The sequence below is a fragment of the Pezoporus wallicus genome, unplaced genomic scaffold, assembly GCF_028554395.1.
Source record: "Pezoporus wallicus isolate ANWC-B61680 ecotype Strahan unplaced genomic scaffold, APGP_CSIRO_Pwel_v1 scaffold_8224, whole genome shotgun sequence".
Taxonomy (NCBI): domain Eukaryota; kingdom Metazoa; phylum Chordata; class Aves; order Psittaciformes; family Psittacidae; genus Pezoporus; species Pezoporus wallicus.
Genome location: NW_026641935.1, coordinates 820,570 through 847,630, shown reverse-complemented (window position 1 = coordinate 847,630; position 27,061 = coordinate 820,570). Strand labels below are relative to the sequence as shown.

At 41.8% G+C, this 27,061-nt stretch overlaps 1 protein-coding gene across 2 annotated transcripts in view; it reads left to right on the top strand.

Moving 5' to 3' along the window:
* Window positions 1–27,061, top strand: part of KIAA1958 (KIAA1958 ortholog) — a 74,971-nt gene that overhangs the window by 32,209 nt on the left and 15,701 nt on the right. Inside the window, exon 3 of one of the 2 annotated variants that reach the window (XR_008974481.1) lies at window positions 22,840–24,399. Coding sequence is in view for 1 of the 2 variants with exons in the window: in XM_057426022.1 (XP_057282005.1) it covers window positions 22,840–23,885 (1,046 nt within the window). In the remaining variant the exon portion in view is untranslated. Of the gene's footprint in view, window positions 1–22,839; window positions 26,702–27,061 lie in introns of those variants that run through there. The other variant, XM_057426022.1, reaches the window with a different exon arrangement.

Here is a 27,061-nt window from a genome sequence, read left to right as displayed (position 1 = left end):
GCTGCATTTTAAGTAGGATAAAATGACTGACATATGGCTAAAACTTGATACATCAATAAAGTCACCAATTTCCATAAAGCCTGCTCCTTTGGGAATGAAGTGCTGGCATTAATAAATCTTCAGGTTGCAGAAAAGTGGGCAATGTTGTCAAGTGAATTCATTACAGATGTGTAACCCTGCACAACAGATCCATGTAGATGAAATGTGGAGGTCTGATTAAAGGCTAGTGGAGGGTGATTGCTCATGTGTAGTAATTTCGTTAGGTTGTTTCTTAACAAAGAGCAATGCACTGAAAGTGGTGCATGATGTATAAAATTCAATTAATAATGAACTACAACAGGATGTTTATTTGTCCTGTGTAAAAATATTCCTGTCCTGAAAAGACAGAAACAAGGATGAGTATAATTCTTGTTTAAAAAAAATAAGCAGGAAATTACTATACTAAGGAGCCTAGAGCATTTGTTAGTTTATAGACTCAGTGGATGCTTGACAAACAAACAAAGGTACAATTGCAAGTAAGTAGAGGATTTAAATTCTGCCTTGTTCTGTACAAAGTGTGGCTTAATTTTAAAATATGAAGCCTTGCTCCTGGTTCCATAGAACTGGTTGTATGTTTATGATGTCTTTGCAGGACTAAGGCCTTAAATGAGAAGTTATGATTAAATATTGTGATCCAACCAGCATTAAATACTACTTTGAGTTTTAGTTTAAGTGACATATCCTTGCATTTGTATCAGACACGGCTGATAGTTTCCATGCATAGTAACTTTGCAGGTCATGAAAGTTTGAGTGAGGTTTTCCATTAAATCAAAAATCTTAATGATGTTATGTTAGCTTAGAGCAGTTCAAGCTGCATTACACTTTTGGACTAGTTTCTCTTTCAAACTTTTTTTTTTTTTAATCTCTTTTACTCTGTTTAATTAAACTGTGCCAACGCAGGAACTTTACAAAGGTATTTTCATGTCTTAAAGGTGAAATGGCATGCCAATGACAATTCAGTGAGCTTCGACACTGATTTCTGTTGATTTTAGGTCTCTATCTAAGCTTTGTGAAATATACTGAATTATTTTTGTTAAAGCTCAGCCCTAATAAAGCAGATGCTCATCTGTGAATTTTCAGATTGTTGCTTACCAGTTAGCAAAAGCCTTCAAGTGTAAATGTAGGTACTATTTAGTCTTTTTTTTTTTTTTCTTGTAGAAAAAATGAAAGGATTTACATCTGATAGGACAGAAATTTTTGCAGTAGTGGAGAGCACAGAATTTCTGCAATTTCTGCTTTCTGAACAGCCTCTTTTTTCTTTTCCTTTTGCTAATACTTGGTCTGGTTTTTATGTCTGAAAACCAGCAAAGGAGGGCAAGGTAGATCATATCAGTGGAGATGGAAGGTCAGTAAGAAACATGATGCTTTAGGCTGCAGTTCATGCAGCCTAGAAAAATTAGTGACATTAGGATATCTGAAGCCATGAATGGAAAAGATTTGATGTTATTGCAGAAAAAAGTGGAGGATGACTATGGCTTAGAGGAGGATATTGTTTACTGTCAAAGAGGCAGTTTTGATTCTCACAGAGATAGGGCTCACTTTGTAAGCAGAATTGCTGAAGTATTTATGAAGAATACTTACTTGTTTCCTGAAGACTGAGGGTGAAGATGTGCTTTGGATTAACAAAACAGTGCAGCAAGACATCTCTGGTCCAACACTATAAATACAGGAATGAGGATTTCCATGAGGATACACTAAAATACGTCAAATCCATATGTACAAAATATGCAGAAGGCAAAGAGTAGTGCGTAGAGAGAGAAAATAAAAAGTCCAATTAATGAAGTGACTAGGGTTGTTGCTTCTGCCAGACATATGGCAAATCATATTATCATATTCTGTGGAACCATCACAGGGCCTTCATGCATATCCATTGCTGAAACTGGCAGGCTTTTGGGTGATATTTGCAGAGTTTGGAAAGGAAACAGGCTGTCCACAAGCACCACTGCTTTCTTATACAGCATGCCGCACACTGTCTCTCTGCCGTGGTAATCAAACGGTACTGGAGGTTAAGTGCATGCCCTGATGGATGGTGCACTGGTCTGTGCCGAGGGCAGTGCTTTGCCTTGGCCTTGCTGACTCTGATGTCTCTGATGCCTCTGAGCTCTTGCTGTTCTTTATTTTTTTGTTTCCTGTAGCTGTTACGTGAGGTGATCAGTGTCTGGTGATCAGCTTAGCCTGGTGACTTGGGCAAAGATCTAGTTCTTGTTCTGTGCTCACATCACAGGAAAGTGTGAGCAGGGATTGAAGCCTTTCATGATTGGGACCTAACATGGCTTGACTTTCACTCTGCTTTTAGTGTGGACATCCCTGTCTGTTCCAGGTGTTCATGGAATATCTCTATCTGATTATGACCATTATAAAATACAGTGCATCTGCATGCAGTGCAAGTCTGATGTTCATGTAGAGCTTTCTTAGGTGGACTATTTTGAAGTATTTTTCTGCAACCAAAAGAGCTAGGACCTCTTCCTTCCCTTTTCTCCCCCTCTGCAATTGTGTGGGTTTAAATTAAGTGGGAGCTGTGATGATCATAAGATTTGCGAATTAGGAGCTGTTAGATGAGCATCAAAATGTTACAAGACTTAGAGGAGAAAGAAGCTCCCCGCATCTCATGAATTGCCAGTTTTAACTAGGTTTACCTTAAACTCCTGAATCACTATTCACACTGCAAGGGGAAAAAAAAAAGTGTCAGCTAGCACATTCCAAAGGAATGCAAACAAGGAAAAGTCTTTTTTTTAGAGGTATAGAGAGTATTAGCCATACATACACAAAGACCAAACTCATCCCAGCTGTAATCCTTCCAAGCCCAGTGGAACTCTACCATGAATGAATACAACACAAGGCAAATAATCATGTCAAAATAAAGTCACAAAACTTTATGTAAGCTCTTCCAAGAACACTCAGATACTTGCTAATCAGTCTCTGCATTTGTAATTTACATACAAAGATTGAGGAATTTTGGCTAAAATGGCTGCTGAAGCCTGCCTCCAGGGACATGACTGCTGAATGTGGTCAAGCAAACAATGAAACGTGTGTAGGGGTCAGACAGTCTCTTCCTCTTTGTATTGTATTAACGAGTACAGAGCCCACTGGTATCGCCTTAGGTCCTATGATTTATATCTATTCTTGCTCTAGTAGCTGAACTAGAAATAGTAAGTGCTGAGATACATAATTACAAAGAGCATAGTGCTTTTTTTTTTTTTTTTTTTAAAGTTAGGAGGGCCTAGCTTATTTAGAAGAATAAAATCAGATCATTATAGTTTTAATCATCAGGAAAAGGAAGGTAGTGAATTGATTATCCACCTCCAGCACTGTAACTACCTTCTTTCTGATCTTGCAGCATGGATTTGCCAGCCCACTCACACCCTTAATTATCTGTGTTCAAATGCTGTTAAATTATAAAGTTGTGTTTGGGAGGCTTGATCTTAAAACTTCTGCTAATGAGGCTGATACTGCTTATCTTTACAACATTGTAAAGGAGTCCTCTTTAAAACTGGACAGGAACATAAAAAGGAGAATTCCAGCACTGGCAAAGTAGTCGTCTGTTTGCTTTTAGCATCTGAGTACACAGCATGACAGTCAAATAGAAGAAAAAATGAAACCATAGTATACTAATAATTCTAATACAAATGAGTATATTTTATGAAGCTGGTCCTACAAGAAGCATTTGTCAAGTTAGCAATTCTTGCAGAATACTGAAATGAAAGCTCATCAGTTATTACAACATCTTTAGATCTTCACTGTAATTAAGAAATGTGTTTATCACCATTTCAGGATTCCACATGTATTTTCTATAGTGGAAATTCCTTCCAGACACAGGATGCTCATTCCAGCCTCAAGAACCTTAAAGACCAGCAGTAGACTTGTCATATACAGAGAGATCTTCTTGCTTTCCTTAATATTATGTAATTATCAAAGCAACTATGCACACAAGAGTTTAGACTGCTGCTTTTCTTGATGTCAGTGCTTATTTCCCCTGTTCACCATGGACCTGCAGCACACAGAGACACCTCCTGGCAGCAGTGTTACTGGATATATAGATAATTTTGGAGGAAACAGTTCATGAGTATTCATGCTGAAAATAGATTGGTGTGGGAGACATTTAGAATAGAATAGTTAGGGTTGGAAAGGACCTTAAGATCATCTAGTTCCAACCCCTCTGCCATGGGCAGAGACACCTCACACTAAACCATGTCACTCAAGGCTTTGTCCAACCTGGCCTTGAACACTGCCAGGGATGGAGCATTCACAGCTTCCTCGGGCAATCCATTCCAGTGCCTCACCAATCTCACAGTAAAGAACTTCTTCCATACGTCTAGCCTAAACTTCCCGTGTTCAAGTTTGAACCCATTACCCCTTGTCCTATCACAACCGTCCCTAATGAAGAGTCCTTCCCCAGCATCCTTACAGGCCCCCTTCAGATACTGGAAGGCTGCTATGAGGTCTCCACGCAGCCTTCTCTTCTCCAGGCTCAACAGCCCCAACTTCCTCAGCTTGTCTTCATACGGGAGGTGCTCCAGTCCCCTGATCATCCTCATGGCCCTTCTCTGGACTTGTTGCAACAGTTCCATGTCCTTTTTATGTTGAGGACACCAGAACTGCACACAATACTCCAGGTGAGGTCTCAGAAGAGCAGAGTAGAGGGAGCAGGATCACCTCCTTCGACCTGCTGGTCATGCTTCTTTTGGTGCAGCCCAGGATACAGTTGGCTTTCTGGGCTGCGAGCGCACACTGAAGCCGGCTCCTGTTCATTTTTTCATCAACCAACACCCCCAAGTCCTTCTCTGCAGGCCTGCTCTGAATCTCTTCTCTGCTCCGACCCAGGTGTAGGACCTTGCACTTGTCATGGTTAAACTTCGTAAGGCTGGCATCAGCCCACCTCACAAAACATGTCAAGGTCCCTCTGAATGGCATCCCTTCCTTCCAGCATATCAACCAAACCACACAGCTTGGTGTCATCGGCAAACTTGCTGAGGGCACACTCAATCCCACTGGCCATGTCACTGAAAAAGATGTTGAACAAGACCGGTCCCAACACCGATCCTTGAGGGACACCACTCGTTACTGATTTCCAGCCAGACATTGAGCCATTGACCACAACTCTTTGCATGCAGCCATCCATCCAGTTCTTTATCCACCGAGTGGTCCATCCATCAAACTGACATCTCTCCAATTTAGAGACATGGATGTCATGCTGGACAGTGTCGAACGGTTTGCACAAGTCCAGGTAGATGACATCAACTGCTTTACCCCTGTCCATCAGCTCTGTAGCCCCATCATAGAAGGCCACCAAATTGGTCAGGCAGGATTTCCCCTTAGTGAAGGCATGCTGGCTGTCACCAAGCACCTCGTTGTTTTTCATGACCCTTAGCATGCCTTCCAGGAGAGTCTGCTCCAAGATTTTGCCAGGCACAGAGGTAAGACTGACTGGTCTGTAATTCCCTGAGTCATCCATTTTCCCCTTCTTGAAAATGGGGGTTATATTTTCCTTTTTCCAGTCATCGGGAACTTCATCTGACTGCCGTGTTTTTTTGAATATGATGGACAATGGCTTAGCAACTTCATTCACTAGCACCTTCAGGACCTGCTGATGGATTTCATCAGGTCCCATAGACTTGTGCGCATTTAGGTTCTTAAAGATGGTCTTGAACCAGTTCCTCTCCTACAATGGGCCTAAGGTCTTCATTCTCACAGTCCCTGCGTCTGCCTTCCAAGACTTAGGTGGTGTGGTCAGAGCATTTGCCAGTGAAGACTGAGGCAAAGATGTCCTTAAGAACCTCAGCCTTCTCCAAATCCAGGGTAGCCAGTTCTCCTGATAGCTTCTAGAGAGGGCCCATGTTGTCCCTAGTCTGTCTTTTATTTGCAATGATGTACCCATAGAATCCCTTCTTGTTATCTTTCACATCCCTAGCTAAGTTTAATTCTAACTGGGCCTTAGCTTTCCTAACCCAGTCCCTAGTTTCCCAGACTATATCCCTGTATTCATCCCAGTCTGCCTGTCCTTGCTTCCACCTTTTATAAGCCTTTTTTTTCCCCTCTTAAGTTTCCTCAGCAGCTCCTTATCCATCCAAGGAGGTCTCCTGGCCCTCCTGCTGCTCTTCCTTCTAGTCCGCATGCAACACCCCTGGGCTTGTAGCAGGTGATCCTTGAATATTAACCAAGAGTCTTGGGCCCCCTGCCCTCTAGGGCTATATCCCATGGAACCTTCCTAAGCACATTCCTGAAGAGCCAAAGTCTGCTCTCATGAAGTCCAACACAGTGAGCTCACTGCACACTCTTCTCACTGTCCTGAGGCGAACACAACCATTTCATGATCGCTGCAACCAAGGGTGCCCTGGAACATCACATTTCCAACCAGCCCTTCTCTGTTGGCGATCATGAGGTCAAGCATGTTTGATGAGCATTGAATTGTATTACCTGCAGCAAAAGCTGCATAGGCCTACTGATCCTGTGTAATAGGTGAGGAATGGGAGTTTCCATACGGTCTGTGGAAACTGCTTGCCTGTAGCTAGGAAGGAGTTTAATCTCTACTCTCAGAAAGATCTACTGCAGCCAAGCTCCAGCAGTTTTTAAGGATGAAGTCTGTAAAGCATGCGAAGTTCAGCTGCCAGACAGTCAGGAATATTCTCTGAGGTTTTGAATAGAGAAATAGCATCACTGAGAATTATTGACATGTATAAAAATGTATGTTTTATATTATTGACATGTATAAAAATAATTATTGACATGTATAAAAATGTATGTTTTTAATTCATAGTACCGTAGCACAAACACTATTAAGTAAGATGGTGTGTGATATTAAAAGAGGAACTCCCTGTTTTGATGAATGATTGTGTTCTGGAGCATCAGTGCTCATTTCAGACTTGGAAATGTACCCTCTTCTCCATTACCCCAACAAATAAGGCAGAAAAGCAGAAAGTAGGAAGAAGAAGAGAGAAGTAGAAAACAATCATTTTTGCAAGACCGTCATCATCTAAGTGCTATGCTCTCCCTTTCACTAAAGGCATTCTAAACAAGATTAAACATTTCTGTGCAAAATGATGTGTTTTGTGATACTGGTGTGTAAAGGAAGAAAATAAGGACTCTGATAGTTCCAGCTGTCTTGAAAACATGGAAGCAACGAAGGAAACTGGACAAATTTGTAGTGAACATCATTTTTAGGAAACAGGAGATTATTAACATGGTGGGTGTGTTTTCTTTGTGTGGTCTTTGCAATTGCTTTGTTCAGTTTGGAGCTATTTCCATCTTAGGATTTGTCAGTCTTAAAGTAAGAAAAGAGAGCTAAGGCAGGATCAGATTGGGATCTGTAGATGAGATGCAGCACAGCAGCCATAGACACTCACCCTGGAAAGGCCTCAGACATGCACTTTTGCACTTTGGGTGCTAGAACAGAAAAGGAATACAAGATTTGGTGGTTTAGGTCAGCATAGTTTCTGAGAGAGTTTTCCCACTTTGGATGAGGCTGGTACTTGAGTAAATGCATTTACAGAAAAACTATTTTTGTATTCAAGGCCAAAGTGTCTAATAGCAGCAGTAAACTTCAGGAAGAATTGGTTTCATCTGTATCCATAATGGGAGCATGCCATTTTTTCATGGGCTGTTCTCTGAAGCTAGCACACAGTCACTTCTTATATCTCCCCTTTTCTTCATATGTAAAGTATTATCCTCTTAGTGAGACTTGTTCTGTCATGTCATCTTCTTTTTGTGCTTGCAGTGTGCCTACAATGTATTTGAGCATCAAACAGATCAGTAAAAATTTCTAAGTGTATTTCCTGTCTATCTAAGCAAGATAACAATTTTGAATACATAAAATCATGTTTGATTTTTCCAGAAAACAAAACAGAAACATGCTGGCAGATATTTTGTCATGGCTGGCAAAGCACTGGTGCTTGCTAAAACATGCAGATCCTGGAAGCATTGAAACATGTTGAAATCCATCTTTCTTTGATAAAGTATGCTTAAGTGAATCACAGAATCATATGGGAAAGATCTCAAGATCATCTGGTTCCAACCCCCCTGCCATGGGCAGGGACACCTCACACTAAACCATGTCACCCAAGGTTCTGTCCAGTCTGGCCTTGAACACTGCCAGAGATGGGGCATTCACCACTTCTTTAAGATGTTCCAGTGCCTCACCACCCATATGCCCATGCTGATTGCAGGAAGTGTTGAACTAGGCTATCAAATCAGAGCCTCGAGAGAGAGAAACTGAAATGTCTACTGCAGCAGAAAAAATTGGACTCAGAGATAATGTGATCAGACCAAAGCCATTTAATACAAAGCATCTATCCTTTTTATACTGTTGTCTGCATCTGCTTACAGTAGCTTGCTGTATTATAATTGGATACATATTCTTGTACCACACAGCAGCTACCGCTACATATACAATAGCTCGCTGTATTATATTTGGATACATATTCAATAGCTTGCTGTATTGTAATTGGATAAATATACAATAGCTTAGTATATTATGCTTTGATACGTATTCTTGCAGCACACAGCAACTAATATACAATTGGTCAAATAAGCATATGGAAACTTAACCTTTAAAACTTGCTAACAGTTCACTATTTTGTATCTTAGCACATTCCAGTTTCTTCTCATCTTGCTTGCACCGTTACTTTTGCTTCCTTACTCACATCCTCCTTCATCCTCGATTCATGTCGAGCTCCACATAGGCACTTGCTGACTTGGGAACATGGCCATTCTTTGCTAAAAATCCATCCACAGTCTACTTTCCTTGATGAATCTTGCTAGGGCACTCCACAGACTGGTCACACAAAAGCTACTTTCAACATTGTTTTTTCTGAACAGCTTGAATGTGTCTAGTAGCCTATGTAGGATGATTGGGCAGAGCAGCATTTTGATTTCCCAAATGAGTGCATTTGGCTGGAGCCAAGCAGTGTTGCCCTGCAAAAACGGTAGGATGCTGCTGATCACTTGAACTTTGTGATGCTGGCTGCCCCTGAATCCTGTTGGAAGCCAGGAACAGGATTTCTTGCATGCATGTCATGTAAAAATTGATGCTGAGGGCCTTGTTGAGTCTGATGAAAGCTTTATGATGTTATGTTCTTAGTTATACATTGGCCATTAAGTGTATTGGCTGCATCTTACTTCTAACATACACCTGTCACTCACATTAATTAAACAGTAAGCGCGTACACACACACATGGAAATACTGTGCATATTCCTGTTGATTAAACCCAGAATGACTGGCAGGGACACTGTGGTCTGTTGTTGCTTTTCATTAACTAGGTCTTCATAATGAAAACATCACTTGAAACCATACAGATATGGATTAATAATACTTAATCGCTTGTTGTGGGAGAGTCCTTGGGTGGGAGAGAGAAAGGGAGTAAGAAAGAAAAAAGCTGCTTTTTTTTCAGAGAAGGGAAAAAATGATTCTGAGCTATTCTGACCCAGGTCATGTCACCCCAGTGCAAAGCTGAATATGCCATATTACTGATTTTTTTCAAGCAGGACATTCCTGTACTCAGAAATCAACCATGGGAAAAATTCATCTCTGATCTTTGAATAGCTTGCTTTAACTTTCTGTTTATACTCACCTCTCTCCTAACTGGGTGTCTGCCTCATCTCTGCTTTACTGCTGCGGGTGGTCAAGGATAGTAGCATGAGTGAGACACAGAAGTATGGATGGCTTTGTATGGGAATAATTTAATTTCGTCCACAACTTGTAGCACCCTTCTGATTGTGGTGAGCTCTATCCTTCAGTCATGTGCATGTGCCATATTCCGGGGATTTTTCACTGTCATTGACTCTGGTAAATGGAGTACTGCAAGTTCTTTGGGACTTACTCTCTTACTGACTATACATCCAAGAAAATAATTAACAGTTGGAAAAACTATTATTGTCATTACAGTGCAGCATTCATGCCTGGATGCTGATATATGTTTTGCTTTTTGCTCACAGATTTTTTTTTTTTTTATGCTGCCTGTATAGTGTCTTTTTGCTTGTTTTCCCTCTCCAGATTTCAGATTACCCTTAGAAAACTTAGTTTGACAAATAACTCGGCCCATTTACCATTCGTTTGTACAGTTGTTAAATACATTAGACTGGTTATTGTGCTAGTGTGTAATAAAATAGACATATATATGTATAACATGCATCCACAATTACATCCACTAAATTACACCCCATGTCACCTCTTACATGAATTGGTTGGTGTCAGTTTTGGTATGAACTCATTCAGTAGCAGGGGAACGGGTTGTTCATATCCCATGGAGAAGGACAAATTATTTTTATGGAAATAACAATACAATCCCAACAGAAAAAAATTGACATCATAATTACAGAAGAGAATAACAGCATTCTGAGTGACAAAATGTGTGTGTTTGTGTGTTTGTCTCTATATAGAAAGCTTGAAAAAAAATTGATATTACTCTTATTTACAGAGGCTTTACTTAAGAAGAGCTGCAAAATGTGACTAAATCTATTCATTTTAACTATGGTAAAGTACGTTTAAACATTTATTCAAGAAATAAACTAATTGTGCCATGAACAACGTCCTGGTTCCTGGTGAATGTGCATTCCTTATCTCTTCTTCTCCTCTCTGTACAGAATTTCCAGCTGCTCCTTTCCAGCCTTTTGGGATTCCTTGTCCTGGCAAATGCCCGGACATGCCATGGCTAGTCTGGAACAAAGTATGTGCACTTTTTCAGCCATGGTGTGTGAACAGCTGCCTGGCAGAGTATCTAATGTCTGAGGTCTGTGGCCTTTTTTGCACGTTGGGATGTATTCCTGTCTCTGTCCTCTGCCCAGCTGTGGATTCTGCCCCAGCCTTGTAGGACCTCTACATCTTTGGACTTCCACTCCTCCTTAATATGGTGAGAGTTGTGTTTGCAAAGGTTAAAGTGAAATTTAAAGTCGACTTCTTTTTCTGGCATGCAAGGAGAATATGCTCAGGAGAGGTTGAAAATAGGAAAGCAGGCTAAAAAATACACCTTAGGAGCTGTTTGACTCTCAAATGCTGCACTTCATCCTCTCTGGAGATTTGTGTAAAGAGCTTGTCTTTAAAGTCTACTCTGTGACCCAGTGAAGACAAAGGAAATATGTATTTTAGAAGAAGTGTGCACTGAAACTAGTTAGGCAGGGTAGTAAATTGTGAGCTCTTCATAGAGTTTGTACCCCCCGTAGGTTGCTTCACTCATAATGGGGAATATACAGTGTGGAAATGTAAAAGGAAATTGGTCTGGTTGGGCAAAATCACCAACAGAGAATCTCAGAAATAAAACTGCAAGTTCAGTAAGAAGGCAATTCGAGTACGTTACTAAATAAAAGATGGGTGTGAGAGAAAAGGTGCTGAAGTGCAGTTCTTTGGGATGCATGTGCTGAGATTTTGTTATCAGAAGTCAGTGGCATGAGCTCTCAACATGTTTCCGATTACCTGCAGGAGGTAGTTCAACCAGAACAGAAAAGGGTACCTTTTGATTCACTACCACTGGCACTTTAATAAAATAAAGGGAGAAATGTCTGCAGTCTCTAATAAGCAATATATCAACTAGCTCTGTCAGCCTGTGTAGAGAGCTCTACAGCATGATTTATTATCTTAATTACAGTCATGTGGGCCTCATGCTCTTAAGTCTGAAACTGCTCACATTCTCAGCTTGATTTAAGAATATGCTTTGGCCAAGACTTAAAGTACAGCTTATTATGATTAATGTAATAAAATATTTATTACATACTCCTTTCCTCTGTTTCACTACCCTGGTTAGACAGCCTCATTTTGAAACAGTAATATAAATTAGATTTCAGATGATTAGGATCCTCATCTGTTTTTAATCTGTCTTCAGTGTTGTTCTTTTTTTCACATCCCTTTGTTCTGATTTTTCCTTCTCTCCCCCTCATCTTTATTTCCTTCCCATGCTTCTCAGCTCTGCTCCTCAGCTGCTCTCTGGAGTGAATCAAAGGCAGGCAAACTTCATAGCCCTGTCTCATCCCTTTGAGACTTCTTGCATTGCTTTCTCAAGTATTAAAGTTACTTCCTAAATGCAGTAAGGCTGAAACTGGTGGAAAGCTGCAGCTGAGAACCTGCTAAGCCTCTGGTGATGTGGGTTAGCATGTGAAGAGAAGACTGAACTGTAAGGGATACATGTTTGTGTCCCATTTCTTATTCTTCTTCCACAGGGTCTGCAACTGCAGACAGGCATAAAATTCCACTATACCAAGTCTTCTAAAATGCTGTTTAAATCACAAAATACCTGTGATTTTGTGCAGAGCAACCCACTAGTTAAAATGCTGCCTGAGCAATCAGGACTTGCGAGATCTGTTTACACGTTAATCTGGTTTTCTCTGTATGAGCTTGTAAAGGTGGAAACCTTTTGGAAAATGTAGCATTGTGGTTTTTTCTTATGTTAGAAATAAGAATTTGCTGTGATAATTTTTATATTTCCCCTAACGCTTCACTAATTTTTAAATGATAAGCTAATTCAAGACAGGAGGTTTTTCTTAGATCTTTACTGTAATTTTTTTCATAGTTTTGATTTTTCCTTCTTGTTTTTTCTTTTAGCAGCTTTTGAATTGAGTAGTCTTATACATACAAATGTTATTCAGTTGTGCCACTCTTCCACCTTCTAAACATACAATGACTTAGTCCAGTTGATTTCTACATTTCTACATAAACATACACTTAAATACAGGGATTTCAATCCAGAATTCGCTTAAAATATGCTTTGGTCAGTTGGAAATTTATTAGGGGAAAAGCAGGTATTCTGCTGAGGGTTTGTATGCAACACCTTCTGGACTGGTGCCAAGCCAAGTCCTCTTGGAAAAAGTGCATCGCTTCTGCTGTACATCATCCAGTTCCACTTCTCAGGGTGGGTTAGACAATCACTGACATACCCCTTTAATTCCTTCTGCCACAGATCATGAAGTAAATAACATGCTTTGAAAGGACATTATTTCACTGTATTGCTAAAAACTCCTGGGTAAAAATGAATTTTTAACCTGAAGAAAACAATAGGCAAAAAATATCTTTTGTTTTTAGCCTTAAAGTTAAATCAGGACTTCGATTTTACTAAGCGGGGTTAGCTGTAAATTGGTTGGAAATTATTAGAAAATTATATGGCTTAACAGAAAGCTGCATGCTCAACATAAGATGGCATTTGCTTCACATTGTTCATAGTGTTTTGCCACTTAATCAACTCCACCAGCACTCCAACAGCAGTTGACCTTCTTTTTTTTAACCCAAGCTCTGTAAGAAGAGCAGTTACATGTTAGAAGTGAACATAGCTGAAGAAAGTTTAGTCAGTTATTTTGAAAGGAAAGGGGTTTCACATCATTTTGAAAGTTTCTAATATTTTCTTAGGTTTGCAATACAGAAAGCTCCAAGCATGGCTTTTACATCCTCCACCTCTGTGAAGAGTTGGGTACCCGAACCTCAGTCAATTATATAAGGGTGCAAAGGATTTCTTTTTATAAACCTTCTGTAAAGTTGATAGCTAATACGAAAATGAGAGAGGGATAAGGCAGAGCAGATAGACCTGGAGCTGGTTCCAGGCTTGGTTATAGTACAGGTGACCAGCTGTGATTGAGTATATTTTGCCTGGACATCACCTAAGTACCAAATATCTTCTTTCTCCAGTGCTGTTGCAAAATATCTTCAGCTCCTGCTGTTTTCAGTGCTGTGCCCTGAGGAGCAGCTTTAGTGTCCTGCTGTCAAGTGTTGCAGTGCTGGAGCTGTTTTTCCTGGGAAAGCTGGAGTTGGTGTGTTTGTTCCTGCCAAATGGAGGTGGGATCTGGGTAAATGTGAACTGAGTAGCCCCCCTGTCGAGGTACAGAGGAGACATATCCCATTTTGAATTACAGCAATTCACACCAGTGTGCATCACCGGACAGCTTCAGAAGGAGACAGGAAACTACACAGGCTCATACCCCAAAAATACCACTTTAAATAAGTGTTCAGTGGAAGAACAAACTTGAGCTAAAACTACCATGCAGCACTTTTTCACTAGCCCTGACAAAACCAAAACCAAACAACTAGATAAAGTGGAGATCAAACTGTAAACAAATGAAAAAAAAATTAATTTAGAAGATGCGCTTTGGGAATCTTTGTGCTGAAATAGCTCAGATATACTGTACAGTCAGATGGAGGAGAGGAGCCTTGTACAAAGTCCCTAGAGCACTGCTATTCTGAGCTGCTCATTAGTGATTGCTGGTATCCTCTGTGTAAAAGGTTGGTCCAGTCAGTCATAGGAAAGCATAAATTCTTAATCCCTTGTCATTTTTCTGTCATCTGAGAATCATGCAATAGTCACATTAATATTGATGTGAATTTATTGTTGAGTTTGCCAGCAAACCAGCCAGATTGCATCTTTTACCTTTTCAGGCTGTTGTGATGAGAAAGTAGTGAAAGTGAACGCAAACTGAAAACCAGCAATAGTGTCTGAGCTAGTGTATGTTTATCAGACCATTCTGTACCTTGCCAAAAGTGTACAGGTGATTGAGGTTTATTTTAGTGACTCTTACTTCATGGAGATACCATTGTGCAAGTATTTCCATGCTCATTTGCTGACTGTCTGTATCATAGAATCATAAAATAGTTAGGGTTGGAAAGGACCTTAAGATCATCTAGTTCCAACCCCTCTGCCATGGGCAGAGACACCTCACACAAAACCATGGCACCCAAGGCTTTGTCCAACCTGGCCTTGAACACTGCCAGGGATGGAGTATTCACATCTTCCCTGGGCAACCCATTCCAGTGCCTCACCACCCTAACAGGAAAGAATTTCTTCCTTGTATCCAATCTAAACTTCCCCTGTTTAAGTTTGAGTCCATTACCCCTTGTCCTGTCACTACAATCCCTAATGAAGAGTCCCTCCCCAGCATCCTTACAGGCCCCCTTCAGATACTGGGAGGCTGCTATGAGGTCTCCACGCAGCCTTCTCTTCTCCAGGCTGAACAGCCCCAACTTTCTCAGCCTGTCTTAATACGAGAGGTGCTCCAGTCCCCTGATCACCCTTGTGGCTCTCCTCTGGACTTGTTCCAACAGTTCCTTGTCCTTTTTATGTTGAGGGCACCAGAACTGCACAGAATACTCCAGGTGAGGTCTCATGAGAGCAGAGTAGAGGGGGCAGGATCACTTCCTTCGACCTGCTGGTCACGCTCCTTTTGATGCAGCCCAGGATACGGTTGGCTTTCTAGGCTGCGAGCACACACTGCTGGCTCATGTTCATTTTCATTGACCCATACCCCCAAGTCCTTCTCCACAGGGCTGCTCTGAATCTCTTCTCTGCCCAGCCTGTAGCTGTGCCTCGGATTGCTCCAACCCAGGTGTATGACCCTGCACTTGTCATGGTTAAACTTCATAAGGCTGGCATCAGCCCCCCTCACAAGCATGTCCAGGTCCCTCTGGGTGGCATTCCTTCCCTCCAGTGTATCAACCAAACCACACAGCTTGGTGTCATCAGCAAACTTGCTGAGGTGCGCTCAATCCCACTGTCCATGTCAGCAGCGAAGATGTTAAACAACACCGGTCCCAACACCGATCCCTGAGGGACACCACTTGTTATTGATCTCCAGCTGTACATTGAGCCATTGACCACAACTCTTTGTGTGCGGCCATCCATCCAGTTCTTTATCCACCAAGTATCCTTTTTCCTTTGACAGAAGCTAAAGCTTTTTAGAGTCATAAAATATTTCACTGATAATTTTGTTGGAGGAGATTAATTGATGAATTGAAGCATAATTTGTTTTTGCCAGAAAACGTAACATCTTTAATAGATTTTAATTACTAAATTTCTATCATGCTACTTATCTTACTTGCTAATGAAAGCCTTTTCCAACAATGTGAAACTACATCAAGCCCAACTTTATGTAGTAGAAGTAGGGAACTTGAATTGTTAAACAATATTTAGTAGCAACATCAGATGGGTAGGGCAGAAATTCAAGAAGTAGTGCAGAAGCACATTCTTCTGCTCCAGGAATCTGCATTTAATAAGTTAATCCTTTGATCCTGTATTGTTGAGAAGCTGTTAGATTTAAAAACCTGATGAAAGTTACCAGGCAGTCATAGGGCTTTCCCCCCTCTTTTGACTCTGACTCACCAAGCCTAAGCTTAAATAAGTATCATTATTATAGCATAGGAGGTGAACATTATTTTGGTCGTAAGACTTCCTAAAGAAATGGATATTGTTTTATTTGAAATAATTACATTAAAACGTGTGTTTTTTACTTAAGCCTTTGACTCCTGTTCATGTCTAGGCATTGCCCTGAAGAAGTTAGTCTGTACCAGACACTGCCAAAAATATTTTTCTTCAAGTGTTTAGCTCTCCCTGTCTCTTAATCTCAGGGTGGTTTTGCAAATGCTCAGAGACACTTCTGCCAGGGAGACCTCCTGCTCTTACCTTCACCTTTGCTTTTTGCTAGTGACATGAGAGAATGGCTTCACCAAGTTATCCCTGTGATGATACAGTGAAAACCAGCTGTCAGCTTTCTAAGTTGGGCATGCAGAAAGTGGATTGATACTTTGGGATGCTGTGGCATGCAACAGTGGCATTCAGCTGCCCCTGACAGGGGACCTATAGCACTGCTTCCAGGAGGGCATGTTTGTCAGAGGGTCCCCCCAGCCTTTCACCACTATGATTTGACCATACCTTCTTCTCCCTTGTGCAAAGGTGAGACCTCAGCCCACTATGTTTGTTGACTTGAGAATGTTGTTTGCCTGCAGATTCTTTCTTGAAACAGGAGGGGACAGGAGAAAAGAAAGGTAAAAGCAGGCTGTGGTTCACATGAGCTGTTTTAGTAAGCTGCATATGGCTCATAGATTGGGTATCGCTGCTTATCAATAATTGCAGAGCAGGGGCAAGAACCAACCTGCAAAGTGCTGGGGAGTGGAGAGAGAGCGCTTAGCTCCAGTGTGGAGATACATGTGTGTGGTTAAGTACGTTTTTTCACCTGAATGAAAGCATTTTGGTGGAAGCAGGTCTTCTGCAGAAGCATTTTCCTAGTCAGAACACAAACTGGGCAGAGAAGACTGGCTGGTGATGTGATTACCACCAAAACCCACACTTTATTTTTAAGTATGTCTTCTGAGATCTCACTGCCTACCTTAGGCAGAGTTTAAGACTGTTTGCAGTAGTATCTCAGGTTCATGACTTCCACTAGTGTTACAAACACACTCTGAACATCTGTCTATTGTGAAAGCAAGTGCGTTTCCTCTGGCAGTACATAATTACAGAGGTTATGTCCTTTTCAGGGAGTCTGAGTGTGTGTATATGTGTGAGCTGAAATTAAACCAACCCTGAGTTTGATAACTCTGCCGATAATGTTAAGTCTTGGCTGTGTTAAGATCAGATTATGAAAAGATCAGAAGACAGCTGTTGCTCTGTGGGAGGGATCATTCCATGGTTGTGGGCTAGCCTGGGACAATTGGTTCCCACTAGGTTGTCTGTTTTATCTCTTTGCTGCATTTAAACTTGGACATGTAAACCACTTGTCAGTTTTTCAAATTCTTAGTTGGGAGTTTACACCAGATCCCACAGTAGGGTGGGTTTTACTGGTTTCTGACACATTGTGGGGATTTTTGAAATGAAACTCTAGTGTGGGATCAGATGGGAAACAGAAGTCATCCAACCAGGTCCTTTGTGCAGGGATGCAGCTGAGGGTTCAGGACCTCAGGAAATGCATAGCAAGTCAATTTATTTTATATGTTTCTGCACCTAGTTTGTAAAACAGCGGTAACAGCACTACCAGCTCCAAAGGCTGCATTATGAGGAGGAAAAGGCATTAAGGATAGCTTGGCTTTGTAAGATCAATGATGGCAATAATTTTGGTTGGTTTTATTTTACTAGCCAAGACAAATTAGACCATTAAATGAGAGTTATCTGTCTTCCTACAGCCTAACAGCAGACACCTACAGAAGACTGTAGGAAAGGTTCAAGCATATATGACACATCTCCACTCTCCTGTCTCAGGGCCTTCCTGGTACAGAGGTGTTCTCTTCTATTGAGAAGTGCTTTGTGATTTTTTTTCTGTGCTCTTCCCCAGTTTTGGAACCCATGCACACTGAAGAGTTGGACAATGATCCTGTGAGCAGTAGTCGAGGAGCTAACGTGGAACCTCATCTGTATTTTAAGTAGTTTCCAGCAGGACTACAGAAAACGAAAAAAAAAAAAAAAAAGAAGTAAGCTCTGGCCAAAAGAGCTTTTGGTCTCTACTCAGCAAGATGCAGCAAAATGAGACCAAGCAAGCATCTAGGAGCTGTCACATTGGAAATATGCATGTAATGACAATTTTTAACAATTACACTTTTTTTTTCTTTTTCTTCCCTCGGGTGGGTCAACCTATGAAGGAGACATTCCCTCACACCCTCTGCTCCCCAGCCAGGCTGTTTGCAGTAGAAGTAGATTCTGGGAATGTTGAAGATCTGCAATATCCATTCAATGCCCTTGAAAGCACCCTGCTGCTTTTGCTGGGAACCAGCTTGTTGCTGCATATGCTTTCTGTGGTTTGCCTGCAGCCGCACTACCCTGAGAACTCCTGATCTTGTCAGATCTTGGAACCTAAGCAGGGTCCGGCTCAGGTCTTGTCTGAGACTAAACAACTATCTAAGAATACCACTACGAGATTTTTCCCAAGGATGGACAGTCATAAGTGGCAGGGTGTGTGGGATTGCATGGGCAAGCTCCTAGTCCTAGTGCTTTGGAACTTCACTCCTGAACAAATGCAAAATTCGGGAAGATTAGCAGAACACTTAAACAAGGCGTGCTGTTGTCCTGGCAATACTAGAAAGGGACAACTTCCTGCAGTGTGCTGAGGCTTGGCCTACGCCTACAGAGCCCTGCTCTGTAAGGAGCAGGAGAAAGATGTCTCTGGATCTGATGGCGAAGCAACAGACAATGCAGCTGCTAAAACCCCAAGCACAGCAGCTCCCCCATCTCCAGCAACAAGTACAGCAGCTACTCAACACACGACACACTCCTATCTCAGGACAAGAACCTTCACTTTCAATACCTAGCTCCAGATATGAACTTGTACCTTAACAGTTCTCCCAGCTTGTCATATCCTTACTATAACACAAACTTTTTAAAAAATTCACTGTGATGGCGCTTGAGATGCCTCTTAGTTTTGAATTTTTAATAATTGAATATTTCATGTAGCCTTTCTTTATGTGTCATTCTGGGTGGATCTGTGAGGAACAAAATGACATTACACCAGCCTAATCTCCTCTGAAAAGGTCGCAAAGCCATGTGGCTAAAGCAGAAGCAACCAATGCCAAATATCCAGACTATGGTAAGGGCTTTGATTCTGTTTCTGCTTATTTCCTCTAGGCACAGTAAAGATGTGTACAGTAGATGGGTTTCTTATACATATTTGACAAGAACCATTTTCAGGCTGCATCCAGAGAATAATTTTTGTGGCCACCTTGTCCTGTTGTGTAGAATAGATGCAAGGTGTGCCTGGTCTTAGGCACTGTACCATTAGTGATTCAAATGGTCTAATAGTACTGGGTATGGCTGGAATGGAGTTAACTTGCTCCCTAGCTGCCCCATACCCTGATGTGTTTTGGATTTGTGACTAAAACAGTGTTAATGGCACACCAGTGTTTTGGTTGATGAGCTGGACTTTCACAGTAACAAGGCCTCTTTCTCCCAGTCTGGCTGGCTGGCAGCCAAGTCTAAGGTAGGCAAGAGGCTGGGAGGGGGCAGCCGACCCAGACTAACATGGGGATATTCCCTGCCCTACAACATCATGCTCAGCAATAAAAACTGAAGGGAGGGTTTTGTAGAGAGTGGTGGGCATTGCTGAGAGACTGTCTGGGCATTGGTCTACTTGTGGGAGGTGGTGAGTGACTGCCTTTGCATTACTTGTTGGTTGAGTTTCTTCTTTACTTCAGCTATTAAACAGTTTTTGTCTTGACTCGCAGGTTTTCTGTCTTGCTCTTCCTGTTCTCTTCCCCATTCCTCTGGGGTGGGGAGTGGGCAAGTGGGTGGGATGTGCTCAAGTGCTGATCAGTGTCAACCACCATAGTAATAGAGAATTAGATTATGAAATTCGCAGAAGACACAAAGTTTGGCAGTATTAAAAGTGTACCTGGATTCAATTTGTGTCTTCACGGCAGCTGGAGATGGATTATATGGTTTCTTTCAGCACTATGAAATTTCCTTAGTTAGATAAAAAAATAAGACTTTAATGACATGAAGATTTATGTCTCCTCCCTCAGCTATCCTAGGCTATAAAGAGCTGTCTTAGTTAACACTCAGCTGCACTGTCTGCTTTTGCTGTGGGTGAAGAGCATATTCAGATGATGACCATGGCTTAGCTGACATGTGGTAACTTTGTTGTCTGTTTCAGACTCTGCCTGTTGGGTCTCACTGCCTCCCTGCATTCATCCCATGCTATGAGATACCCCTGATATTTGAGCAGTCCCAAAGGAAAGAAAATAATCCATTACCACTGTGGGCAGGATTCAGTTAAAATTGACATAGCTCTCCTGATGTGGCTGGATGAGAAGCTGACCCATTCTCTTTAACATCTCCCGCCTGCCTTGAGGAGTAACACACCACAGCGCTGCAGCAATGCAGTCTTTCTGGGGTACTATTTCACTCATGCAACTTCAGGGGATCTTTAATTCAGCATGAGTTTTATAACTGTTAGCTGCAGATATGGCAATTTCCTGTGCAGATTAAGGAAAATGCCATAACATAAATGAATGACTGGGTGTCACTGCTGTGTTGTGACAGGCTGTCCTCTAAGAAGTAGTGATTGATGACATGTATAAAACCGAGGCATTATATGTGCTGTTTATATTGAAACAGTGCTTAAAATGTGGGCTGTCAGTCAAAGCACTGATTACTTACGCAGTGTTGTAATCAGTGGTGGTGGGTGCAGTGAGCAAGGTACCAGAGTAAATGTTTATTTTGGAGTTTCAAACAGCATTGTCTCTTTATTTCCAGCCTTCATCTAGCCATAATAAAAGGATCTATCCTAAACATTGCCTAAAGCATGAGACATCACTGTAAGCTGCTAGGAGCTCTTTGATACTGTCATCAATATTAAAACTAGTTTCAGAAACAGGCTGGTAACCTTTTCTTCTTCCCTGTGATCACAGTTTCACCAAACCTCAGTGCTCTGTGGCAGCATTTTTGATGGCTGCAGAAGCCTCCAAGGGTCTCATCTCAGCCCCCCACTTATCTGTGCTTTGCAGAGGATTTGAGGACCCCCCTCAATAGGTTTCACTAAGTGCTGTGGATGCAGTAGATGCCTCACAGTGAAGACACAGGACCTGGTCCTGGGTGGTATTACTGCCCTATTTTTGGCAAATCCTAGGACAAATTACTCCCTCTGCTTCTGTCCACATCTGTGGTATGGAGGCGATGGGATGAACTCGTCACTCAGTAGATGAGTAGAAGGGAAAACTGCCCAGCTGAGCACTGATGTTTCTGCACCTCCTGAAGCATTGCAGGTGGGTTAGAGAAGGGCCTGCAGGACCTTCCTTCAGAGCCACCTTCCTTTTCTGCTGTATCCCCTGTTTGTAGGCTTGCAGGACAGCGTGAGCACGAGCAATGAGCATCTTAGCACTGCTGCAAAGCATGGGTGTGCTATGTGGTCTGACATGAGCTTGGCATGACTGACACAGAGGCAGTGGGAGCTTTATCTGGTCTCATACTTCTTTGTAGTGGGCATATTGGATAGAAAACACCTGGCAAGTGTGCCTGTGGCGATGCTGACAGGACACCAAAATGTGTGGGGTTTGCAATGAAACAGAACCAAAAAAAACTTGCTTTTTTTCCCTCTTCTGCATATTAAGTGGAAAGAGAAGAAAGAACGTTCCATTCACAATTACAGAGAATAGTCAAAACAATTAATTTTTCTTTCTTTGCATTTGCTAAGACCATTAAGGTTTGTCACATTCATGACAGTTCCACCTGTGTGCTTGTAAGCTGCATCCTAGTACAGATAGTTTGCATGTGCCAAGAAAACAGTCTTTTAGCACACACATCACTTACATGTAAAAAGCTTTTCCTTTTTATGCTTATGATTAGCCCAAAAATCAGCTGTCAGTAACAACCATTGTAGTGGTAGCACCCATATATTGTGTTTTGATATGTCACTGATTGTAAGGATCTTTGAGTGTAGCCTCATAGAGCCATACAAATTTTATGTTTCCAGATTTTACTGCAAAATGAAAAAACTTGGTCACAATTGTACTTCTGCCATTGAGGGTCAGCTGTGTAATCAATGTTTTCCTTCCGTATCTCCTGATGTGAACATACTAACTATATTTGTACATTTGTAATTTACACATTCCTCTGTAGTATTACCTGCCAACTCCTTTGTTAGAATGTGCTGCATTATTTTTTACTGTACATTTTTGTCTATATTTATTTAGATCTTCAAAAATGTGTCTGATTAAAGATAGTTTTTACTGTCATAAATATGATGCTTTAATTATTTTTTGTAGAAAAAAGTATAACCAGTACAACCTCTGGTTTCACAAATGAAGCAGTTCAGATTGTGTTTATAATTTGGATTGGGCCTTGTGCACAGCCTTGGGATCCACAGAAAAAACGTGCATTTGTTCTAAAATCAGATTGCCTCTAATCCCATTATTTTCCACAAATCTCCATGCACAAAACTTTGGTTTTAGGCCATGCTCTAGTACATTTATGAAACTGAATTTTTGAGTCATGTGACAGGTATGTAATGATGTTTTCCAGTGTTCTTTGTGGAATTGATTTATTTTTTTTCCATTCTTTTTTAAGGAAATCTGTTTTGGAGAAAAGCACATTGCACAAACTCACTGCTTCTACTTTCTTTTGTCTTTCCCCTTTTCCCTCTTCCAGACCAGGATGAGAGGGCGGCTGAGCTCAGCAGGGAGCAGAATGAGAAGACTATTCGCAGCACACAGACGGCTCTCCGCAATTTCCGAGAGTTTCTTATCTCCAAGTACCCCTCTGAGACACGGGAGATCTATGTCATTCCCTGCAAAGAGCTTGATGCCTACCTTGCTTCCTTCTTTGTGGACGCCAGACAAAAGGATGGTTCTGAATATGAGCCAAACAGCCTGGCCAACTACCAGTGTGGACTGGAGCGGTACCTCAAAGAGCACAGGTATGGATACAGTATTACAAGGGATAAAGAGTTCAAGAGGTCCCAGGAAGCTCTAAAGCAAAAGCAGATAGAGTTGAGATGTAAGGGGAAAGGAAACAAGCCACACAAATCCATGAAGCTCACCTTTGCTGATGAGCTTATCCTGCGCAAAAGAGGCTTATTGAGCCGATACAATCCAGAAGGGCTGCTGAACCTTGTCTGGCTAAACAACACTAAGGCATTTGGACACTGCACAGGTTTCCATGGGTCTACCCTGAAGTGGGGAGACATCCGGCTGCGGGTGACAGAGACTGGGTTGGAATACCTGGAGTGGATGGGGCCAGACAATGGAGACGTCAATGCCAAGAGCAAGAGGGGTGGGACGGACTCCCGGGTGTACGCCACCCAGCACTCCCCACAGACCTGCCCTGTGCAAGACTACAAGGAGTACGCCCAGAGGCGGCCTCCAGCCATGCGCTATGAGGACGCGCCATTTTACCTGTCCATCAAACCCGTCGTCAACTTGGCTGCACTTCACTGGTACAACTGCCAAGCCCTGGGGAAAAACAAGCTTGCCAAGATGGTAAAGACAATGTGTGAGAAAGGCAACATCCCTGGCCGGAAGACCAACTTCAGCGTCTACCAGAGCTGTAGCACCCTCTCAGAAGCACAGAGCAACCAGCTGGTGCTGATCTGCAATAACCTGAGCCAGCAGGCTGCCCAGTCCGTGGCAAGCCACTCCAATACTGGCAACTTCATAGTGTCAGCATCCTATGACTCCTCCTCTGACACAGCTTGAAAGAGGGACATCACCCTAACACTTCTTTCTTTTCTTTTTTGTTTCAAGCATTGCGTTTGTGCCCAATACACATCAACTGTGATTGTACACTATTCCCTCATAGCCCTCTCTCCAGTGTTAATTCACTTTATAAAAATATATAAATATATAATATATTTTTCTTTTTACAAATAAGCCAATAGAAATAGTTTAGTATTACTAACATAGTATTTATAGTGTTAATACAAAAATGAAAGGTACTTATGGGTTATAATATAAATACAGATTTTAAAAGGACAAAATGGTTCTCAGGCAACATAAGATAGACTGAAAATGCCATTTTTAACATGCACACATCAGTGACTGTAAAACCCCAGAGAGGCTTACATAGCAATTCTATTTTAAAGCATTTTTTGAACTTCTTATTTTAACATGACCTCCCAGAGTGGAGGAGACAAACTTACCACTGGCTGCTGCTTCTTACCTGCTGGCTTATTCTTGATCAGCAAGACCAAGAAATAAGAGATACATCCATGTAAGTCCATGAAACCATTTACATTTTTGTCTGGTTTTTGTTTTCTTTCCTGAGGCTTATTTATGCTAGGTGGGAAAAAAAGCCTGAAGTCAGCTAAAGGCTATTTTTAACTTTTGTTTTTGTTGATGATTTTCTGTGATCAAAACATTGCTGGTCTTTAGACTAGAAAGTATTGTTTTCAATGATATGCAGGAGTATAATGGCAAAACCATTGTCATACACATAATTTTAACTGTTTAAGCATGGGTTGTTAGTACTTTGTCACTGTGTGTATACATAATGTAAAATTTAATGACTTATAGCAGCACTCTTTTATATTCTAGGGAATGCAACAGTGCAGAAAAATCCACAATCTTATACCAAACTGTACAGAAAAAAAAGCATTAAATACTTCTTAAGCCAGCATCTGAAGCCTACAAAAATAGCATAGAAAGTGTAATGATAATTTCATATTTACCACTGAAAATGAAAAATCTGGATAGTTTATGTGCCAGAAAACAATTTTAAGTCAGCTACACATAATCTCTTTCCATTGTAGACCGTGGAAAATGCGCATGTGAATCTGAAGGCAGAATTTGGTCCCTAAAGGCTTGAAATAGTGAGTGCTACTGTTCCAGCATTTGACTTTGCAATGTATTTGTATTCTCCAAGTATGGAGAAAATGCTAAAAATTCAGTATTTCAGTGAACAATTGTAATTTTTGACCTCTAAGATTATGTATGGTACTTCTCAAGTAATTCAGCTTAGTTTATATTCCACTAGGATATCCTAGAGCCCTGACGAGGCTTTAGACAAATCAGCTGGAGTGATCTAATGCCCACTGAAGTCAGTGAAAGACTCAGCTTTCCATAGGTGTTAGATCTAAAGGTTACCAAGGGTTTTTTTTATTTCTTTACCTGCTGTGTTTCTTTATGCTTGTTTGTCTTTATTCCTTTACATTCCTGCTTGTCTTTCATATTCTTTAGATCTTCAACTGTGCAGTGACTTGAATCATCACTATTTCCAAAGAAAAGGTGAAACAAAGGTAGCAGACAATGAAAAATAACTCTCCTGGTACCATTTAAGACCTGTTTTCTGTGTTGTTAGGATGAAATATTCCTGTGTGCAAGGGAGGTGACCGGCACCTCATTTAAGCCTTACTGAAGGTCTGTTTTTTGGGATGGGGTAGGTAGCAGATCCGTCACTGGAAGGTCTTAAGAGCAGAGATTTCCACTATAATAAACATCTGTCTTCCCTGCAGCTTCCTTCATATGACAAAGCCTGGCTGTGATCTATGTGTTCCACACATAGTAAGGCTAGTACAAAGTCTGGGTTTCCTGTGTGCTGGCTGTCCCAGTACCTTGTGTGACACAGTAGTGTAAACACCAAATCTACAGCCTCTGAGTTACTGGCCACTGTATCTCAGGGCTAGGCAGTGGATAGGTGGGCACAGGCAGTCATTCATAGTGCAGAGTGATGCTTTTGTGACTTTGTTTTGGGCTTGAGACCAAATCATGACACTGCTGAAGTGAGTGGAAGATGTGTCCTTGGTTTTCAGGGCCATGGCAAATCTGACATGTAGGTGAAGGAGAAGGAAGCACAAAAAGACTTCAGATGCACTCAGCAAGACGGCTGCTCAGCTTCCAGGTGAGGCCATCCATCTCATTGCTGTTTATAAGGCACTGCCTTTTCATGGCAGATATGGTTTTAATGCAGTACAGTTAAAAATAGTTTTGCAAGGCTGGTGCTGATCTCTGTGGGCTTTCTTTGCTGTTTCCCATGGAGGACTCACACAGCTGCTCTTGGTATGTGCTGGAGTGCAGAGGATCCCATGCCAAGGAGCTCCCCAGAGGTGCCAGGTGAAGCAGCTCCATCTCAACCATGGAGCCAGCCTCTAGAAAAATATCTGGTCTCTGTTCCCCCCCTGTTGGTACTTCGCAGTGGCAGCTATTGCACGACCCGACCTGCTTTCCTACTTTGCCTTTCCTGTGTGCAACATGATGCTGGACATCAGCTGGCCTTTGTCAAGCAGCAGATGTCTGCTTTCCACCTCTCCACCCTGCCCAGCCGTCCCTCTTTGCTGGGAAAAGCTGCCTTGAGCTTGTAGGGAAAAGTAGCCATGGCAAGGCATGGCTGTCTTGTATCTCTTTGCAAGCCCCACAAGACTGGAAACTAGACCTTATAACCAGATAGTTTCTCACGCTATTACCAGGTTCAGAGCCTGTCAATGGTTCACATCTTCTGCAGGTATGCCATAGGTGTGTTGCTTCAGAGTGGGCTATTGTGTGAGGGGTAGTTAGTGTGGTAATTCCTCAATTCGTCTTGTCTCTGAAGAGGTGTATCACTCACTGCAGGTGTGCCATGCTGCAAGCAGGTCTGTGAAGTGCTGCTTCACATTATTGCTGTAATTCATCCCCAACATAGACGTTGGCTCCATTGGTAGGAGCCAAAAATGCTCACAGTGACCCAGAAGAAGGGAAGACAAGCACTCCTGGGTTTTCAGCTGGGAGGTCAAAAGCATTTCCCATGACTTTGTGACTCCACATACTGTCTTGAGTTGTTGTTTACCACAGTTTTAGGATGGTACACGCTAACATACTGCCCATGCCATAGGTGAGGCATTTCTGTGATAGCTTAGCAAGGCACATAAGCAACTTTTTCTTGTTTGGTTGGGTGATAAGCT